Source organism: Anser brachyrhynchus (assembly GCF_964034855.1).
Source record: "Anser brachyrhynchus genome assembly, chromosome: 14".
In the NCBI taxonomy this organism is placed as follows: domain Eukaryota; kingdom Metazoa; phylum Chordata; class Aves; order Anseriformes; family Anatidae; genus Anser; species Anser brachyrhynchus.
Genome location: NC_137709.1, coordinates 7,314,478 through 7,335,432, shown reverse-complemented (window position 1 = coordinate 7,335,432; position 20,955 = coordinate 7,314,478). Strand labels below are relative to the sequence as shown.

The following is a 20,955-nucleotide window of genomic DNA, read 5'->3' as shown; positions in this document are numbered from 1 at the left end:
GGGACAGGCAGCAGAGCGGGGCGGTGCTCTGCCCGCAGCGGGGGGATCGCTGCTGCTCTCACCACCCGTTTCTGGTGAGCTGTACCTGCTGGCAGCAAACTGCCTGGAAACGTACTGCCCGTGCAAGCTTCCCTCGCTCCTTGGTGATTTTCCAAGCAAAAATGCTCCATTTCCATTTCCGCAGAGGGTTTCCCTGCCCAGCAAGGGGATTTCCCTGCGAGGTTAGATCAAGTGGTGCTTGAGGGTGGGTGAAAACAAGCACTAAACTTTTCCTGTCCCCTTGTGACACGTTCCTGCCCCAAAGGGAAGCTTTGGATGGGGTGTGTATGCAAGCAGCCCAGTGCCTGGGGACCACTGAGCTGGGGAAAAGCAAACGGGGATGCCCCAGAGCAGCCTCGGTTTGCTCTGAGAGCAAACCCCACCAGCAGGGAGAGGAGAGCCGGCAGCCTGGGACAGGCAGCAGCCGGTCGCTCCCAGCCGCCCTTCCCTCAGCATCCCCTCTTTTTTCCCCAAAAAAACATTTCCTGAGTGGCAGAAGAACCTCTCACCCACTGGCTCCAAGGTTTTGGCCACCTGGCAGCAAACCTCAGTGGCCAGGAGGTCGCACACCTCTGGCTCGACCCTGCCGTGAACTTGATGCCGCGGGGAAGCGGCAGCCTCCCGGCCCCGGCAGCCTCCCGGGTTGCCCGGGCAGAAGCAGACGCTCGCACGGCTCGCTTGCCCGCGGGGCAGCACCGTACGTGCCGCATCCCCTCCGCTGGAATCCAGCCACCGGGGACGGCGGAGGGGACCCGGCTGCCCCCCCGGCTCCCTGCCCGGCCAAGGGGGCAGCAGCTGGGGGCAGCGGGGCCGGCGCACGCTTCCCACCCCACGCTCTGCACCGCCGGCGTTTGGTGCATGGAGATTCGGCTCCTCGCGTTCTTTTGCATACTTCTGCCTTCCTGCCACGCTGCCGAGACCCTGCTTGTTGTTGTTGTAGGTATTTATGGGCCTGTTTATCTGATCTCCGGGGAGCCTGGCCTTATCTCTGAAGCAGCGAGGGAAGGGTTACGCTGGACAGCTCGGTAGACAGTATGGAGCCAAATAAAATACCAATCTGACAAAAAAAAAAAAAAAAGGAAAAAAAAAAGGAAAGAAACACGCAGCCCCAGCCCAAGCCACTGCTCACCCAGGAGGCAGAGGGGAGCTGGAGCAAAACGGCAAGGTCAGGGGGTGTCGGTGCCCCCGCACGGCTGGGTGCAGGAAGGGAAGGGAAGGGAAGGGAAGGGAAGGGAAGGGAAGGGAAGGGAAGGCAGAGGGAGAGGCACTGGGGCTGCCCGGGCACTGGCTGTGGGCTGGGACCCGGCTCAGTGCCTGCTGGCACCCGAAACGGGCGCTGCTCCCAGGCGAGTGGTGCAGCCCCAGGCAAGAAATGCACGGGCACACAGCGCAGGAGAGCTGCACTTCGATGGCACTGAAGGAGGAAAAGAAAAAGGACTTCTCAAGCGCCAGGGGTTTAACCTCCCGGACCGAGGAGCGCTGGGGACGGAGGCAGAGCCGGTCCCCAGCCCCAGCAGGGACTCGCTCAAGGTCGCCCCGAAGGTCACGGCCAGGACCAGGGCGGCTGCGGTGTCACAGGGCCTGGCCCCGGGTGGTGACACGGGGCAGGGCTGGGGGCAGCTGGGCTGGGGGTGAGCCCTGCACCCTTGCACCCCCTGGCTGGGGCCAGCGGGAGCCCCAGCTCTGCTCTGCCCGCTGTAAACAGGGGGCACAGCACGGCCAGCACACTCAGGATGGGGCTGGACGGATGTCTCCATGCAGGAGGGGACCCCGTGCCAAGGGGGGTGTCCCCGCTCCCCAGCCTGCACCCCACTAATTACCGGCTCTTAAGGAAGCGCCCGACAGTTTTGGCCACTTAAGGTAGCCCCAGCCCCTCTTGGGAAGGGTAATTGGGCCATAATTTGTTTTCGGTGTCAAGATGGCGTCAAAGATAAGACAAAAATCTCCAGGTTTGGGGGCTAAAGAGACAGGAGAAATCCTGACCCGGGGCCGACCTCGGAGGAATGGCCACAAGCCCCAGTGAGTAACATGGCAGGTGAAAGATTTACGGCCAGGGGAGCTTTTTGATCCTCTCCCAACACTCGGAGCCTCTGAGCCCAGTTGCTGGCTCCCAAGTCAGACTGTCTCCTGCGAGTACCACTCAGGTGGGAAGGTTTGCTGGCCAGCGGAGGGCCCCTCAGTTGCAAAGTTCAGGACGTTTTTCCTCAAATCTCCGTGCCTGGGGAGTCACGTGGTTCTGAGACCCACCTAAAGGGAAGATGCATTTCCAACCCGCAGCTGTAGAAACAGCCTCCAAGCGTGGGAAGACTGCAGCCACAAGGGCAGATAAAGGCTCCCACATTTTTTTTTATTTTTTTTTAATAAATCTGGCTTTGTACACCTACGGCTGCCCCTATTTAGATCCACTAGCACTGTGATCTGTATTTCTCCATGCAGCTGCTTGGGCTGGAAGAAAAGTGAGAACAATGTGCCCTTGGACACAAGATTGTTCCCAAGAACAACCCTTACAAAGTGGGCACACTCACCCCCAGCACCATGCCCCTACCTCTCCAACACCAACCTTCATTGCTCCGCTCCATGAGGGCCCCTCCTGCAGTGCGGGGTGTTGGGAGAAGTATTTACTTCTCTCACAAGGCTCACGTTGTTGGAGTGGAGTTAGCGCATGTGGTGGAGCAATCCTGTTAGCAAGCATCTTCTCCTGCAGTGACTCTTCGTGGCCGTTTTCCTGCTGCTCTTCTCCCAGAGCATCTCAGCATGGCCCGCAGGTGAAGCTGGATGACACGCGTCACACAGCAGCCCACTCGCGTCCCACACAGCAGCTGGGTTTAAGCTCCAGGATGGAATCTGGTGGGAGCTGGCGCTGTCTCACGGAGGATCAGTGCCGTACAACCAGGCTGGGGGTGAGAAGAGCCGGCACTTCTCTCAGCAGAGCTCCATGCCATCTCTATAGCTGTGTCTTCCTGGACGAGCTGTCTCTCCTGGTCACTCTGATGCCAAAGTGCAGCGGCACACCTGGAGCTGGCCCTGAGAAGCCTGCAGATCAGTGGGGCCAGGGAGCCAGAGCTGCTGGAGCCCCCGCGGGAAGCTCGGCTTGGTGGGTGGGTGTTCACTGGCTGGGCAGCGGGGCAGGCGGTTACCCAGGTGGCTCGAGCCGAGGGAGCACAAAGCAAGAGGGACCGACGAGGCGGGGAAGGTCCTTGCTTGAAATGCTGCCTTTTGCCTGCTTGTTCTTTCGCGTGAGGAATTCAGGTCCTGACCACCCTGAAAGACTTTAAAGTAACCAGAGAACCAGGGGAATTTATGGCGTCACCAGTGGCTGAAAGCTGAGGAATTGAGAGGAAAAAGGATTTTTTTTTCCTTAAACTACAGCTACCTTGACAAAAATCCTCATGGCCCGTAACTGACTTGCAGGAGCAGCTGGGGGAACGCAGGGGTCCAAGCAGCCTGGTTTAAGTGCCTCGGCCAGGAGCTCCTTCCCAAAACAAGAAGCTGGGAGGAGTTATGAACCTAAGCTAGTGCACAAAGTTTGTATTAACCTAAAAATTCCTTCACCTGCTCAACCTTTCCCATTCAATTCCTACTACTTTGGTCCCATGTCTGTTAGAAAGAGCAGAGGGCAGGCTTTGCTCTGAAGGATCATCAGCTTGACACAAACTCGTGCCTGGGCTGCTGCATTCAACAACCCACGCTGCAAAACAGCCAGGAACCAAGCCAGCTTTTTTGGGTCAAAACCAAACAATTCCACACGCTTTTAGGCTCCTATTTCTAAGAATGTGGCATAAAGAGGTGGGAAAGTCCTTGCAGAGACACCTTTATTGGCCTGCTTTGAGGAATGCCACTTGGAGCAGATGAACAGCAGGGAGCAATGGGGAAAACAGGGTCATGGAAAAGAGAAAAGAGGATGAGAAGTAGCCTGGTGAAGGACAGTGGCTCCCCCAGCACTGTGCTTTGTTCTAGCCTGTAAGAAAAGGCCAGCGAAGGGCGTTTAATACGTTTTTAATCCCCAGGGAAATGGAGACACAGAGAGCTGAGGTGACTCAAGGCCAGCAGCAGAACACCAAGCACTCATGAATCCCAGCTTTTTACATGAGGGTCAGGGCTTACGCTCAGTAAACCAGTGGAAATTCCAGGAAGAATAAACAAACTGGTTCTGTTGAGAAGGTGGGTTTGAAACAACGAGAACGTCAACCCAGGGGGCACAGGGATCCTTCCAGGGCAGACCAGGCAGAGAAGAGCTGAACGGCCCCGTTTTGGGACAGTGGGATCCTGGCTGCCCCCTGTGGCTGGGCAGAGCTGGGAAGGTGCCCGGCCGTTTCCCTCCATCTCCGTGGACGTGCTGCCCGCTGTTCTCAGGCTCCCTGGTGATCCCGACCTGCGGCAGGAGGAGCAGCGGAGCCATCCACCTACCTGACGCTTCCCTCCTCCCCAGTCTCAGTCGCTGCTTTTCTGTACACGGGCAGTTCTGCTTCCACCTCGGTGCTCTCTGCTGAGGATGCCGCAGCGATCACAGAGTACTTCCTGCAACACGCAAAGGAAGCAGATCTTGGAAAATGTTCCAAAAACAATTAAGTAAAAGCACATTAGGGGGCTTTGAGGTACTTAGGGAAGAAGCCAACAGTGCTTGCAAGGATAAGAGATGTGAAATTGGCTCCAACTCCTGGCAAAGTGAGATTGAGTGCTGGCAGAACTGTGTAGTCATCCCTTATTGGGTACAAGGGAAATAAATTAAAAGAAGGAAAAAAAAAAGCTCTGAGGTTCTCCTCTCCACACTCAGCCTGCTCAACCACATCTCTAAAACATAAAACCATTAAATCCACATTCACATTTTTCCCCAGTCCTCTGTGCTGCCCTTTCTGCTGAGGAGCAGAGAACCGAAGCCTGGTTTCCATCAACATTGCGAGGAGGCCGTACGAAGGCTCACGCGGAGAATTGGACATGTTCAATTTCAATCTCCACCAGGGAAAAAAACCCAAACAAGCCATTTTTATGATCTCCCCATCCCACTACAGCATAATCCCTCTTCCGGTATCTGACAAGTATGGCCAGCTCCTCCGCGGGAGCCCATCCTTGGGACAGGAAAATGTCCCCGGTCCCCCAGGCAGCCGCACGGCCGCGGGCTGGGAAGCGCAGGCAGCGAGCACCCAGCACCCAGCTTGCTGAGCTAACACTGCCCTCGCACGGCAGCAGGGAGCGCAGAGGGGGACGTGCGGGTTGGGGCTGATCAAATCAATCTGCTGCTCGTGCGGTTTCTCAGCATAAATGCGTTAAAAAGAGACTGAGCGGATTCCTCTCCGGGATTGAGCATGAAATCTCCTGTGGGTTGCTTGGCGGGGAGCCAGAATGAGATTAAGCGACATTATCTGTCTGTCTATACAAATCACAGATTCACCGGCAGTTTGTTTCTATCACTGCAGTTTCCAGTATACTCTCTCTTGCTAAAGATGGCACCTGCACAACTGCTGCTTAGTTGTTCTCCTTCAGCCCTTCTGCCTCTCCTCCCTGCACAAGACACCTCATGGTGCTGGCAGGAGAACCCACGCTCACCTGTTTGGGAATGCAAATCACGCAGCTTTTCCCTTTCCACCGGGGTATGCTGCCCTCGTCCTCACCGAAGACCTTTCCCTGCTACCTCCTAGAAAAGCTTGGCAACATGCAAGGGATGCCCTGTGAAGCGATCTGCCCTTGCTCCTCGTGCTGGGGTGCCTGCCTGTGCCACCTCTGGTCTTGCCTTCAGCTGTGAGCTCCCCAAGACAGGGACAACACTGGCAGCACGCTGCCTCGCACAAAAAGATCCCAGTTCTTTGCTAAGGCCTCCAGACACGTCCGCAAACTCAGACAGTGAGGACACTGGGATGTTTCTGGTGTGCCAACTCAGTCTCTCCCACCTCTCCAATACATCGAGGTCTGTCTTTAGCCAAGAGATTAGACTCAGACATAATTACCGATCGCTGTTTCTCACAGCAGAGTGAGAAACATCAACACAATTTGACTCAGTTCTCTAAGGTTGCTCCCCAAGAATTCTCACCTCCTCACTGCTGAAAGCTAACACCCTGGATGTAGGGCAGGGGGGACCAAACGCCTGCCGCGGGCACCGCTGGCAGTACGACCAGACACGTTCCGCATGGCTGGAAGCCACCAGCAGCAAACAGAACAGCAGCAGCACAAGCTGCCACCCTCCTCCCCGTGGGCATTTCACTGAATCAAACAATGAGGAGCGCACAGGTCAGCTGGCTGCAGGACAGCACCAAGGAATAGGGATACAGGAGACGGTGTGCGATTGTTTCAGGGAGAATTATCTGTGCAAATCTTTACTGCACATCGACAGTGTAAGTTAACTTGACAATGATATATTCGGGTCATGTATCTTGAACGTAAAACTCTCAACATCCTCTCATCCTCATCTGTGAGAGTCCAAGTGTCTGAAAAGTTACGCTACAACCTCTTTCCTGGCTAAAAATCAAGGCTAAAACATACCTCAGACACTGACAGCAGAGACTTAGGAAACACCATGACAGAGTTCAGGAGAACAAGTACCGGAGCCCCAATTTCTGGCATTGCTCACTTCCTTGCTGCAGCAAAAAAAAAAAAAAGAGACATCTTTGGTGTACAAAAATGATGGTCAGGATGAAAAACAATACAGGAAAATGAAATGAAACAAAGCACTACGCAGAAAAGGATCTCTCAATGTATTTAACGCTGGGATGTCGTGTCAGTATTGCTATGGAGTAGCACCCACCTTATCAGCCGGGCACGCCGCTTTGACTGGATGACGGGAGCTGGAAGTCATGCATGAAACGCAGCCAAGGGTGTATTCGAGAAGGAAGCAGAAGCTCAAGGCTGAACTCTACATAAAGAACATTCATTAGGAAACACAATCAAATGAGATGTTGCACTTGACTGACTGTTCATGACAGGGAGGGGAAAAAAACAAAACACCTGTCATGGAAAAGCCATAAATTCCCTGAACTGCAAGGTCATGGGGCTCTTCAGCTAACCCATCTTGCTCCTGAGACTTTTGTTGCATTCCAGAGACTCCGTGATTTGTACTGCAGCAACCCACACAGATTTGTCACAAAATAGCCGATGACCTGAGTTTTCTACTTCAGGCTTGGCATATCCTAGTCAGCAGGTGCCATTCTCCCTTCCACGTCTGCAGTATTTTCAGCCCTAGGAAGGTGGGTGGGAAATGACGGTGAATCAGACAAGCCTGGCACAAAACATCCATGCAAAGCAAAACTCCATTGGCTCTGGAGCTGAAAACGCTAAGGGCAGAAAGGCAAATGCAGCAGGGAACGTAGGCCTTGTTGCTAGATAGATCATTTATTAAAGTGAAATTCAGCATTTGATCTTTGTCAGACAGTACAGAGTTAAAGTCTCATACACAGTGGAAGCAGGACATTTCCTACACCTCAGAGAAATGAGTTCTACAGTTTTGCTATAAGTTACTAAGTTGCTTTAACAATACACAGCTATCTTACAGTTAAAAATACAAGGTGTCCAAAACATTTGGCATAATATCAGCACAACACATGGAGGCCAGAAACAGAAGAGGGAACACAGTTTTTCTCTCCCAGTTAAGCCCATTCAGAGACTCCAAGCCGTTCTGCGAGTTACCTGCGATTTACCTCCCCTGCACCACGGCCGTGGAGTAGAGCTGTGCCTAGGACAGGAGCACACCCAGCCCCATCGGGGCACAGAACGAGATCCCAAAGCCTGCTGATGCACAGGACGGCCTGCGGAGCTGCTCGCAAGGGAAGTTCAAGTTTAAGGCAGGAGCCCCCCTTCTCTCCCCGCTCTTTCTTCAACCATTAATTCATTCCAAACAGATGTGATCGCAGGCAAGTCAAAAACACGAGAGCAGGGATAGCTGTGAGAAGTGCGAGGAGTACCTCCCGTTGTAACAGTTCATTTGCGCTTTGAAAGGGGAAAATGAGACCTCCCCTAACTTGGTAAGCTAGAGGTGGCTCAAGGGCGTCAGTGACAAGAGGAGTGAGGCATCAAAAACATTCCTTTGCCTTTGGGACTCTTCAGTCAGTGCTGCGGGCAGTGCAAGGACTCCTTTTGGAAGGGAGACCACCTCGTGTTACCCGCTCTGTTAAAGTGGAGAGGCAAAGTGACGCTAGTGCTCTCGGGAAGTGTAACGATCTGCCAGTGTAAATAAACAGTCCCCCAGCAGACCATTCCTCTCCCCTCCAACTGCAGTTACTGCTGAAGATCTCCCATTGGTATTTACATTTGGCTCAACCAAAAGACGTAAAGTGCACAGCTCCCCCCTTCTTCCCCTCTCATAAAACATCCATTACGAGAGTCGACACAGAACAAGCCTTCCCCCGCGTTGCTAACAGTGGAAGGGTGTTTTGCTCAGTCCTTCCGTAGGCCGCTTGCGTCCTGTTTCTTCGTCTCCACCATCATGACCCACTTGAAAAAATGCACTTACTGCAGATTATTTCTGCTCTTCATTTCAAAGCCTCTCCAAAGCCAGCTTGCACTTTAGACTAACTTTAAATGCCAGACTTAATGTGTTTAGGTCAAGTTTCGCACACCACAGTATCTACTGCTTTACAGCCAGATTTCTAAGGAAAACTGGGATACCGCAGTACTGGGGACAGGCAGCACGAACCTGCCCCTCCTGCTTTTCTCAGTCTGAACATCTAAAGTGCCTGTCAAAAGAAACATTAGCTTTTGATGCAATTGTTTACTCCAGGTTGATATACGATATTCGTTGTGGTGCAGTTTTTTGTGAAACTGCATTCTAACGCAGCCTCCTTGGATATATTTGCATTTTTCAGCCACCAGATTGCTGCTTACTCCGGTCTTCACATGCTTCAAGCTCCCTCAAGTTGAGCTCAAGCCATTAACTACCAAAAACGATTTCTTCTTCTTCCCTTAAAGTGAGCAGAGGGTCAGCACACAGGATGAAATTAACTCTGGTAGAGATGTTTCTGCATTATTTGGATTTCCTACTAATGGCTTTGGATCTGGTCAGAGGTCTAATGAAGTTGGTGTAACTCTTCAATGAGAATTGAATTAGTCTATGTAATTGGGTTTGGCTATGTAATGGCTCGAGGGCTTCAAAGACGATTCTCCGCCCCGGGGTGAATGTCACCTATGCAGGCTTGGAAGATAGAAGCTTCCACTATTATAAATGGAAGATGACGTGGTCATCCCCCATGCCCCAAGGCTTGAGCTCCATGGTTCAAAGCTAGACAGAATTTAAGGCCCATCTGTGAAAAGCAAAATGTAAAAAGAAGGGAAAAAAAAATCCAAAAACTTATCACACCAGCCAAAGCAATTTGGGTCTTCCACCTTTCCAACGAGTCCCATCTAAAAGTGCTGAGAAAATGTCCTACCTCATGGCTTCACAAGTGTGAGGTTCAAACACATTTACTTTGAAGTTTAAAAAAAAAAAGTTGGAAAGTCTTTTTTTAATTGGCATGCAGCATAAGGAATCAAATACACAGAACGGTATTATACAGAATGACAATTGCATTGTTGCGTTTTCTGGTTATTAGACACTAAATGCTTTTCAAGAATCACAGGCACCCTGAACATGGATATTGCTACTGAATTGACGTGTGATTTCAGTTTATAGCACGGCAGCCAGAAAGTGGCTAACCCTTCCAGCGAGACATCAGTTTTCTTTTGCTCAAGGCGTTTTGCTCTGGCTAAGTTGAGAACAAGGTAATAAGGCATTTGCAAGGGTTTATAAGGCTATGGGGTCTGACAGCCAAAGACTCTTCTGTTTCTTTGGTATCCTGCCCCGAAGCTTTCCACCTTATAAACAACTGCTAATGGCTGGTAAACATCTCTTCATCATCACACTTCACTAAGAATTTTTCCCAAGAAGTATAATTGCTTTAAGAGAGAAACCAAGAATCACATTTTACATCCATTGATTATTTTCAGAAAAAAAAAAAGTTTCCTGGATACCACCTCTGCAAAAAGCATTCCAGTGAATACACCTGAACAGATGGAACCTGCCACCATATTTCCTTGAAAAGAATCATTTTGCTGCTGGCTGCTAAAACACCCCCAACAGATTTATTTACTTTTAGAAATAAAATCAAATGACAAAAAAAAAATACAACAAAAAAGAAACCCCCAAACTACATTTTTTACAGTTTTGGTCTAGAAGTTACGATGAGGCACAACTCTCAACTCAGAAACTCGTTTTCCCTTGGTGATATCCTCTGATTACATGAGCACTTGGAATATTAACATGCAGTCAGAGAACGTACCACTTTGCCTATCTGTCTTGAATGAGAGAAGCCAGATCATGTTGACTGATGTGGGAATTGTTCCACCCTTTCAGTAACGAAAGGACCGGGATAATTAGGGAAGTTTTAAACATTCATGAAATACCAATGCAAGACATCCTCTCCTCATTCCGTGAGCCTCTCTCGTGTCCAATGTTCTTAAAATCCATATGGAAACAAACGAGGAAATGCTGAAACCATCACACTCTCCAAAACTTCACAAATGGGGCATATACCATAACAGATTATTGTGCCTATGACACAGGACTTTAACACACTGAAGTTCATTTAACTTGTTGATAGAGTATTAGCACACAATTCAAAGCTGATGTGAACAGCTTGCTTTAAACTGACATGATTTTTAAAGAGACCCTGGGAGAGCTTCAGCAAGAGCTTCACTGTGTGAACCCTTCATGCCTTACAAAACACGTGATGCAGTACGAAGCTGGGATTGTGACCTGTGTGTTCCGTTCTTCAACAAAGCTTCATCCAGTTTGGGAATATTAAAACCTGCCATTGGCAAAATGCTAGCCAATGTTTTTTTTACTGTTCAGTTCATTGCTTAAGGCTTGTTGAGAATACACTCTCTACGTGGAGTCTTGGCATCTTTTGACAGAGCGGAGACGTTGGTTAGGACAGCATGGAAACAGAGCGGTGCTTTAAATCGTGAGATCCCCTTGAGTAGAATTTGAGGTCACAGGAGAACAGTCATGAGCAACACTTCCATAAGCTCCTTTCACCAAAATAACTACCGTGTTATTTGTAAGGACACCTTGGCCTTAAATAACAGAATCAGAGATATTTCTTCCTACAGTGCCCAGTTAGCGAGCACCAGCATGCCACCCTCTGCTACAGAGAACGCTCAGAAAGCGCACGTAATGCTCACAACAGGCAAGTGCTCCGATACTCAGGATGCTTTGTTTGCTTGTAAAGGCAGATGAAATGCACCATGCTCCAGCCAGTTTGCTGCCCTGGTTATGGCACTACACCCGTTAGCTTGTCTTTACACTGGAGACTGCCAAGCCTATTAATCCACACAGCAGTTTTGTGACACCTGCTAAAGACTAGCTTCAGCGTAAAATTCACATCGCCTGTGACTGATACCTGACGTGGCACAGAGATTAAGAGACAGATGTCGAACCCATTCTTTCACCTATCATCACCCAGCCTTGAATACAAGGGAAACACATACAAGTGAATTAAATGAGCATTTCTACCAACGCAATCAAACCCAGCAAATAAGCTGTATTTGCCTTGATACCACATTCTGAGGAACTGCAAAAGTTCTTAAATGCTTACAGACAATTAAGTTGTGAGTTCTTAAATACAAGAACTTAGAAAAAAAGAGATTGTAGAAAGTTGTTTGGCTTCCATGTCGGGTGAAACAAGGTGGAAAAAAAATTTCAGACTAGTCAAGTAGCGTTCACTGGAGTACATTTGGTGAGCTGGAGCATTTGTAGAAGTTTGAGACTTGAAGCACTGACTCAAGGCAAGACTGAGCACGTGTAGGTGGGGAGCAAGCTTCAGACAAACTTCTGACCCACGCACCTCGATAATGAATTTCATCTCTGCTGCTATTCCAGTCCTGTGCCAAGACAAACTGCATGGTGTTTTGTGATGCAGTCTAAATTCAGTGAAAAAAAATCCATCTGTGATCTAAATTACATTGAGATGCAGATTTCCAGAAACGTTTTAAAACACTGAGTTGGCAGACTCTGCAGTCCCACAAGTTTACTTTGTTTCCTCATTATCCTCATTTCTTGATTCCAATGCGACTTTTAAATGAGGGGAAGAGAAGTCTTCAGAAACATGCTGTGCACATGTTTTCATATATTCCTGATAAAAATGTCTATACTTTCCTGTCATCCAGACTTACTGCGTTTTAAAAAAATTTACAATATACTTGCACAGTTTTTATATACCTAAAATGCACAATACCATCTGTTCCTTCAAGATCCCTCTTATTCCGAGTCTCTTGTTAATCTTCATTCTAGTTGCTTGCTACTTTCTGATTTCTGGTCCAGCCTGCTCTTGTTGTTCTTTACCATGTAGATGAAATATGCAAGCGTCTCTTTCTCATTCACAGGAATATTCCTGAAGTGACGACTGACAGTCTAGAAGGACAACATGCAAAAAGACAAAAATTCGGAAATTAAGAAGTAGAAATAACCGGAACTGTGGGTTCTCTGTGTTTTCCAAAAATTATTTTAGGGCCACTGAGCGTAATATACTTTTAGGCAAACATGCACCAATTCAAACTGTCAGTCCTCGTTTACCTCTCTCTCTCTCTGTCTCTCTCTCTTTACAGCTGGAATGTGCATATGAACAGAGCACAGTCTTGCTATGTCAGCAGTATTTGCAGCCAACCTACAAGCAGAATTTGGAAGCCAGAATGTCCTCCTGCCAAAGCAGCATATTCTCTCCTCAGTGGCATTTCATGCCGAGATTATTTGGAAAAGTAAGCTTTCCCTGCATCACGGTATTTTAAGGAGAGTGTCAGAAATACTGAAACACTTTGCTGTGCGAACCAGATGTAGCAAAGATTTAGAGTCCAAAGAAAAATACACTGGGTAAGCTTTTACTGAAAGGAACACCAGAGGATTTGCAATGGGAAGATCAGAGATCAGTTAGGGCTACTCCTCTCTGATACAAGCATAAGCCCTGAACCGTTAGCGGCTTTTTCCTCAGAAAGTGAATAAAATACCATTGGAGCTGGATGAGGTCTGCCTCTAATAGTGAAGAAGCTCTTATTGGTACCCAATACAGCTCCAAAGCTGAATTTTATTGCTCAGCCTGCATCAAGTCACTCCAAGAAGATTTATGGAAGTTTGAGTTTTCCTTACGGTGGGGTAGCAGCAGGAGTCTAAGAGCCTCAGGCAGCAGTGATTCAAGCATGGGAGCTGGACGAGGATCCAGCGTAGGGTCAAAGCTGCTCAGACTTCACAGGAAATCTGGGAAGTGTGTGACAACTTTAAGTTAGGCTCCCTTTAAGGTTATTTTCTGCTTGCACAGTAGTTTTATTTATTATTTTTTCCTCCTGAGCATACGAATGGTAAATTGCTCAAGTACGTAGCCTTTCATGGCAGGAGGTACCTGGCAGACGATGAACTGGTTAGTAATAACACGATAAATCAGCTCTACTAATGAGGACATACAACCACCCTGCTTCGTTTACCTTACTCCTACGTGCACTACACTACACATTCTCTATAGTCTGTACACTCATTCCCCAGCTGACTTGCAAAGAACTAGAAAGTGTTTTACTGTCTTTTTTGGTCTGATGCTTGTTGTTCTTTAAAGCAGCAGCAAAACTATTCAGTTCTGGGCAGACAGTTGTGACAACCTCAACTTACAAAAACAACCTCATCATTCTTAACTGCTACAGTTCCTCCAACTTTAGAAAAGATTTTTCTTAGAGAAAACCTTCAGATCAAGTGAGGAGAGAGAGCAGAGCAGATGCACACCAAGCACAGCTAGCCTGAATAACAGAGTTGCAGAGAGTTATTTCTTAAGTATGGTGTGGAAAAAAAAAAACAAAAAAACAGGAGAGGACCTTAAGAAAAAAAAAAAACTTTTACTTGTTGACTTACTAGAGAATCATAATACAATCTGGACAAGGGAGGGAAATAAGGAATCTGAAGTCATGGTCAGAGACTTTGCCTTAAATAATAAGCAATTCCAACCAGTTCAAGTGGCTGTGAGGAAAGAGAAAATAATAGGGGCACTTAAAATGGCTATTAATGGGTATGTTTGAGTTTCAGCAGAACAGAGATTTTTCAGATAACATCCAAGCCACTCAAAGCTAGGTTCTCTTTCTGTTTCCTAAAGGTATTAGGTTAGGAACTATGAATAAGGAGGGAAAGGAAGCAGAAAAAAGCAAGTTACTAAAACATGCTTTCAAGAGCCAGCTTCCATGTTTTCCATGACCATCTCTGGTGAAAGAAAGCACGCAGCTTTCTGTTGGCACCATCTCCTAAGAACTACCGCAGAGCACATGGTACTTGCTAGCGAGAGTCACTATAGGTATTGGTGTCCAAGAAGTGGGCACCTCAGCACAGGAGCAAAAAAGATTTTTAATGACAGAGATAATAGTACCACTTGCCACCACTTACTTCTGCTAGCTGAGCCTTGTTGAGTCCAGGCCTTGTCTGCAGCTTATAATGTCTCTTGTAACGTCGCAGAGTATTCACTTGGAGCTGGAACAAATCAACCTGGAAGTGATACAGAGAACAGCGGATAAGCACTACCTTTAGCGTCTATTAAGCATAAATGCAGAATAATCTAAAAAGAGCTGTTTCCTCTTCAACAGAAAGGTTCCTTGCCCACATTTAGAACCACATCAGCTTGCCTTATGGACAAATCTAAGTCTATTTCGTACTTGTTAATGTTAAAGGACCAAAATAGCCTCAGGGAAATACAAAATTTTGTTCTGGTTCACATGCTGTCAACAGAATTGCTGGCTAATTTCTGCTCTCAATTACACCTCTGCAACCTCTGAGCAAAGGGGAATCTTTTGTTCCCACAAGGTTTAAAAAACTCACATACAAAATAATTCAGCAGGCATCGAACAAAGGGCTTGTGACATAAAACAGAGTACAGAGAAGAAATGAAATTTAAATATTTCAATGGGAAGTGCGGAGTTTAAAAACAGGGGGCGGGGGAGGCTACAGGAAGATGAAGATCATGTGGGAAATGCCATGTTTCAAAGACAAAAGGAAGCTCTGCCAAAAAACAAGAAAACAAGTCATTAAGACTGACACACTGCAGAGTTCCATATTCCGCTATGTGATGCGCATCCCTCTGTTTGTAACCGCCAAACAGCCTGCACGCCCTGTAGCACTAACATTCCTAGGTGCCAGCTGGGCCTCCACCAGCTGTTCTGGTTAACTGATGTAAACTCTGTACTGTAAAGTTTCAGCAGAGATCCATACGGAATGGAAGCACAACCAGCTACAACAAAGGGTCACGTATCCTTGAAAACAAAACAAACATTACTACTTTTTTGAAACCTCCATGCAGGAAGTGTGGGGACACAGTTTTGCTGGCAAAAAAGTTCTTATTTTAATTCAGAAGAATGCCTTTTGCCAGCACGGGTGGCATTTCCAGCAGAGGGCTCTGCTGACATGGCCAGAACTCGGCTCCTCCGCGAACATTACCTTTGCACAACTTTTTGCGATGTCAACAGTACCAGAATCATCACCAAAACAAACGCTGCACACAGTGGGACAGAGAAGAGATGATTCTAGCATTTTGAAATACAGAAAGGAATATGCCAGTTTCCTTAAAATAAAAAGCCTTACAAACATGGCCTGCAATTTGAAGGTAATTTCAAATAGTGTTAAAAATAGCATATGCAAAGGTCTGCTGCAGAAGCCTAGTAGCCCTGGGTATCACATCCCCAGTCACAGAGTCACTGACTGGATTCTCCAGTGTCCTTGCAAAATGATGCATGCTAGGTAACTAAGAACCATACTAGGACCCCAGTCATCGCTGGAATAATATACTTTTCTTACCTTTAAAAAAGGGTTAGTAACTAACAGCTCCCCATTTGGGAGTGGTATAGACACGAAGCTGTGCAGTTAGATTATTATGCCTCTTTTTATATAAAGCTTTACGTGGTCAAAGATTTCATACAGGGATGATGAAGAAGAAAACGAGGACACCACACAACCGATAAGAGTCTTCCTCAAAAATGAGAGTAACTCCACAGTAGTTTCAGCTGAGCCGCAAATTAAATTATTTTCTGATACACGAGAATATCCAAGTGAAACTTCACCATGCTCAAAACTGGTAAAGCATCCTACTACAACTCAGTACCTACTAACCTCTGGGACATCTGTGTCATGCTCAGGAGAGTCACCTCCATCATCACTGGTCTTCCTTTTTCTTTTGTTTCGGACGCTTTGAATAAAATTCTTGTGAAAATCACATATATACAGATGTCTCACCTAAGGATCAGAAGTGGCAAAAAAAGCAATCAAAACGGGCAGTGTAAAAACAGCACTCAGCAGCAGCCCTCAGACACCAGAACCACAGCACACGTTCTTACTACCTCATGACTGAGGGTAAGAGGCTGACATTAAGAAATTTCTAATCTTAAACCCCAGGCCTGGTATCGTACTCTTGTGCTAAAGATAACTTACATTACAAATACCAAAGACAAGGAAAGTGAAGGACTCAAGAGCTCCAGTTGAACCTGAACCTCAGAGATAACGTATTTCTTTTTTATGGTTGTAGTCATATAACAGAAAGACATAGGGAGCTGTCTGCAGGAAATATTTTCTTTAGGAGCAACCAGGTAGCTACCAAGTAAAATATTATTCTGCTCCACCCCGGTGAACTTTCTGGTTTGAATAGTACATAAGATTGTTAATGCAAGGGTTTCAAAACCTAGGCAAAACAAAAGCTGGCTAATTACTTCAATTAAACCAGGCAAAGTAAGAGCAAAAGTGTCTATAACTTACCCTACCACTGAACCCATGTTTTAACAGATATTATATCATTAAAATTAGTGTACATACAAAAAAGGGCCACAAATCATCAAAATTATTTGACGCCAATAAGGCGAGAATATCTTCAGGTGACACAAGCACCCTACATTCAAAATCCCTTTCTGCAGCTTACTTTCTACTTTCCCTTCATTTGGAGTTCATTAGGCTGATTTCCTCTTTTTATTTATAAAGCCTTTCATCTAAAAACAAAGATTTTTTTTTTCCCCTAGAATGAAATAACTACACCACTAGACTATTCTGCGGGAGACTACGACCAGGAGAACTGCAATTTTATTCCTAAAAACCAAGAGGTTTTAAATTTAGTCACCCTCTTCCCATGACATTTTGTATTTTGGCTGTATAAAAGGGATCTAACCATCTGGAGAAAATGCCACATGGCCGGCCGCAGAACTTCACCTTCTTTGTTTTTAATGCTTTTAACCTTTAAAGATCAGATAAGAAAAGCAGGCAGAGCAGACTTCCGGTAGCAGAGTCGCTTCTGAGAAATTCCTCCTGCAGTCTTCACGAGCTGCTGCGCTATACCTATTCTCTACCCGGCAAACAACCCGCTTCTATCTTGAGCTGACAGCTGTCACTTCGTGGAATTAAGCGGCCAGCAGCAAATTGGGCTGCTTGGTGCCGACCAGCGAACAACCAGGCGGGTGCTGTATTTACAAGGCAGCACGCCGCACGTTGCTGCACGTTGTGGCCGTGATGCAGCGGTTTGTATTTTAGTAACCTGCTTCACTGTGACTTTAATTAGTAAGAATGGACGTTAGTTGCTCTTACATCGAGATAGCGAGCCGTATCGCTGGTTTCACCCAGCAGCACAAGCACGTTCCAGTACGAAACTGAAATTAAAGCAGCACGGCAGCCCCCGGAGCAAAGCCGGCTTGCTGCCTGGCTCCCTGCGAACACCACCCTCTGCGCAGAGCCTTCCCTCTCAGCCACGGCTTTCGGGGCTGCCGCATTGAGCCTCAGGAGTCCCTCCGTGCCACCAAGGCACCGCTGCCTCCGCACCCCGGCGTGTTCCCCTGTGCCCTAGCGTAAAAGCACCGGAGGCAGCGAGTTTGCAAAGCAAAGCACCCAGTTTCGCCCCGCAAACCTTCCCCACAGCTCCTGGGGCTCGGAGGACCGCGGGGAGGGGGGGGGGGGGACAGCCCAACTCGCCGTGCGGAGAAGCAACTTTAGGGCCGGGCACGGCCGGCAGCGGACTCACGCTTTTATCGATGTCCAGCTTGAGCTTCTTCTGCGAGATGCTCTTCTGGATCCTCTTGCTGAAGGACGCGTTGCCGGCGGGGCGCACGCAGCGGTCCCCGTCGTCGATGAGGCAGCAGCTCTGGCCGTAGAAGGGGGCGGCGGGAGGCCCATCCCGGCTGTCCTCCTCGGTGCTGAAACCATTCATCGCCCGCCCGCCCGCCCGACCCTCGCCCGGGCCGGGGGGGGGGGAGAACCGCCTCAGCGCCTCAGCCCCTCAGCCGCCGCCACCGCCTCAGCCGCCCCTCAGCCCCCGGGGGGGACCCCGCCGCCCGCCCGCTGCACCCGCGGGGGCCCCCTCCCGGGGGGGAGCCCCCTCAGCAGCCCGCAGGAGGCCGCTCCGCCGCCCCTCGGCTCGTGAGGAGGCCGGAGCGGGGCAGGGCCGGGCCGAACAGGGCCGGGCCCCGAAGCGCCGCCGCCGCCGCCCCGCGGGGGAGCCGGGACCCCGCGCGCGCCGCCCGCTCCTCTCCTCACACACAAAACCGCCTCCCCGGCGGCGGAAGTCCCGCCCTCGCCGCCCTCAAAGCGCCTCGCCGATTGGGCGTGCGACGTTCGAGGGGAGGAACCCGCCGCCGCCGCTCCGCGAGGCTACTGGAGGAAGGAGCTGTCTGTCTGCCTCCGCCGCCCGGCCCCGCGCTCGCACGGCTGCCGGAAGGTCGGTGCGGGAGGGGAGGGGGGCGCGCGGCGTTGCCAGGGCAACGCGGTTCGCTCCCCCCCGCCCTCCGCGGCCTCCCCTCAGGCGAGGCCCGGCCCCGCGCTGCCCCCCTCGGGCGGCTCCCGGGGCGCTGCCCCCCGGTCCCGGCCCTTCCCCGGGGAAACCGGGGGACCCCCGCGGCCCCCATCGCCCCCCGGTCCGGCCCCGCAGGTCCTGGGGTTTCCCCCATGTCGCAGCGCCGGGCCCCGGCCGCAGGCTGGCAGCCCCGCGTCCCGCCCGCCGATCCAAGCTGAGGCGGCGTCGCTGTGATTAAACGTGGTCAAAATAAAAAGCAAACGTCTAACTGCGTGCGTTTCTTCCCCTGTGCTTGTAAATAAGTCCCTGGGACATGGTCCTGCCTGGTCCTGGCAGCATCAGCACTGGAGGTGTAAAAAAAATTACACTTATTTTTCTAATTAGGAGGCGGACAGTGAAAAGATTGAACCTGGAAAAGCGCTTCCAAATGCACGATAACTTGAAAGTTTGCATTTCTTTCCACTCTGGACAAAATAAAAAGTAAAGGGACTCCTCCTGCCCTGTGGAGACATCACTTCTGGCGGTGCTGGCAGCTGCGGGACACCAGAGAGCAGTTACTGGAGAGGGGAAAAGCATTGCCCCTTCCAGAAATAAAGACTTCGTGCATAAACAGCAAAAGGAGGTGCTATAGAATAAAATATTTCTGCAAAGTCTGAAATCATACACTCAGAAAAGTGTGCTTTAGTACAGAAGGAACCGTGCTGCATGTGCCCCCACGAAATACCTCTGAAGGGAAGAGGCCGCTCGCAGCCCTGGGGGAGCAGCCGGCCCCCAGCAGCACCCACACGGGTGTCCTGCAGCCTGCTCCCACCCAGCCGCCTCGGGAACACCAAACTATCTGTGTTTGAGGCAGCTCCTGCAATACCAAGCGTGTCAATAAATCTTGAGGGCAGGGCCCAGTCTTCAGCCACTTCCTCAACAGTTCTGACTCGTCTTAGTTTTTATTGCTGGTGCGCTCAGGCGATGAATAATTTGTTTGTTCGTACTGCAGAACTACAGCGCACTCTGACAGGGACGACGCTCCCAGAAGCTGGCCACCCCAAGGGGAAGGTGGTGGAAACAACTTCACCTGCAGACCAACAAGCAGATAGTGAGGAGCAAAGAGATCGCTGAAATAGTCTCGGATCGTCAGGCAGGACTGCCTTGACATTTGGGAAGCTCAAAGCACAAACCGTAGGGACAGATGTAACAGAAGCAAGCAACTAGATAAAAGGGAGCGTGTTTGTATCAGGCAGGGCTTCCTCCTGTCCCCGTGACAAGGAGATGCTGCAGGTGCTCCCCTGACCGCTCCACAGGGCGCTGGGAGCAACTGGAGGAACAGGCACCAACAGTGCCTGAACAGGTTGGTACTTACCATCAGGCTGTATTTCTGCCTGCAATCTTATCCCATGCAAATGAAACCATTCTTTTAAAATTGTTTTGCAACACCTACTGAGGGGAAAAAACCAAAACAACCAAAAAAAAATAAAAACAAACTTCCTCTCGTCACTGTCTGTTTGCTATTTCAATGCTAACTACCTCCAGCTCAGGCTAACACAATGACTTTTTTTTTTTACTCTTTCAAAAAAAAAAAAAGTAAATGGAGGTCTTCGTATAATTGCAGTTTATTTCAGCATATTAATCCTCATGGGAACCTCAAGATTTCACAGTCTGGTAGTCCAGAAGTAGCTTGCTGTAAAATAAACTGCTTCACAGAGACATTCTTTATTAGGTATCTATCACTAACCTGATCTAATAATTCTTTGTGGGAACTGCAATGAAGTGAGAAACAATGTTTCATAAACCCATCAGCACTGAGGCAGTTTTAGTGCCTTTGAAGCAGTAATAGCCTGCCCATCCAAGTCATCCCTCTAATCAAATTAGGGAAACCTGCGCAGGCCTTTAAATCTTAGTTGGAGCAGCACTACCTCCTACAGATAAGTCTGCAACGTAGCTGTCATCTGGAACCTACTGTTTTAATGGCATCCATTCAGGCTTCTTGAGACAAATGCTACACTCCAAAAAGTACGTGCTGCAAAAGATGCCCTAGAAAGAAGCTTTTTAATTTATTTATTTATTTATTTTTTTTCTTACACCCCCCTCCAGTCTTGGACTAAAAGACTGCTCCCACTGCCCGAAGACCAGACCACAAAAAGGGCAGAGAGCTGCTAAAAGCACTCCCCTGAAAACCAAGGTGTAGGAT

The 20,955-nt window shown here is 49.0% G+C and overlaps 1 protein-coding gene across 1 annotated transcript; it reads right to left on the bottom strand.

Moving 5' to 3' along the window:
* Positions 1-7,340: 7,340 nt before the first annotated feature.
* SAP30L (SAP30 like) lies at positions 7,341-18,555 on the bottom strand. The gene is made up of 4 exons (XM_080555837.1): positions 18,006-18,555; positions 16,121-16,243; positions 14,408-14,506; positions 7,341-12,409 (listed from the first exon to the last, which is right to left on the bottom strand). The coding sequence occupies exons 1-4, from the start codon at positions 18,189-18,191 to the stop codon at positions 12,281-12,283; spliced, it is 537 nt and encodes a 178-aa protein (XP_080411963.1). The 5' UTR covers positions 18,192-18,555; the 3' UTR covers positions 7,341-12,280.
* Between the last annotated feature and the right edge of the window lie 2,400 nt (positions 18,556-20,955).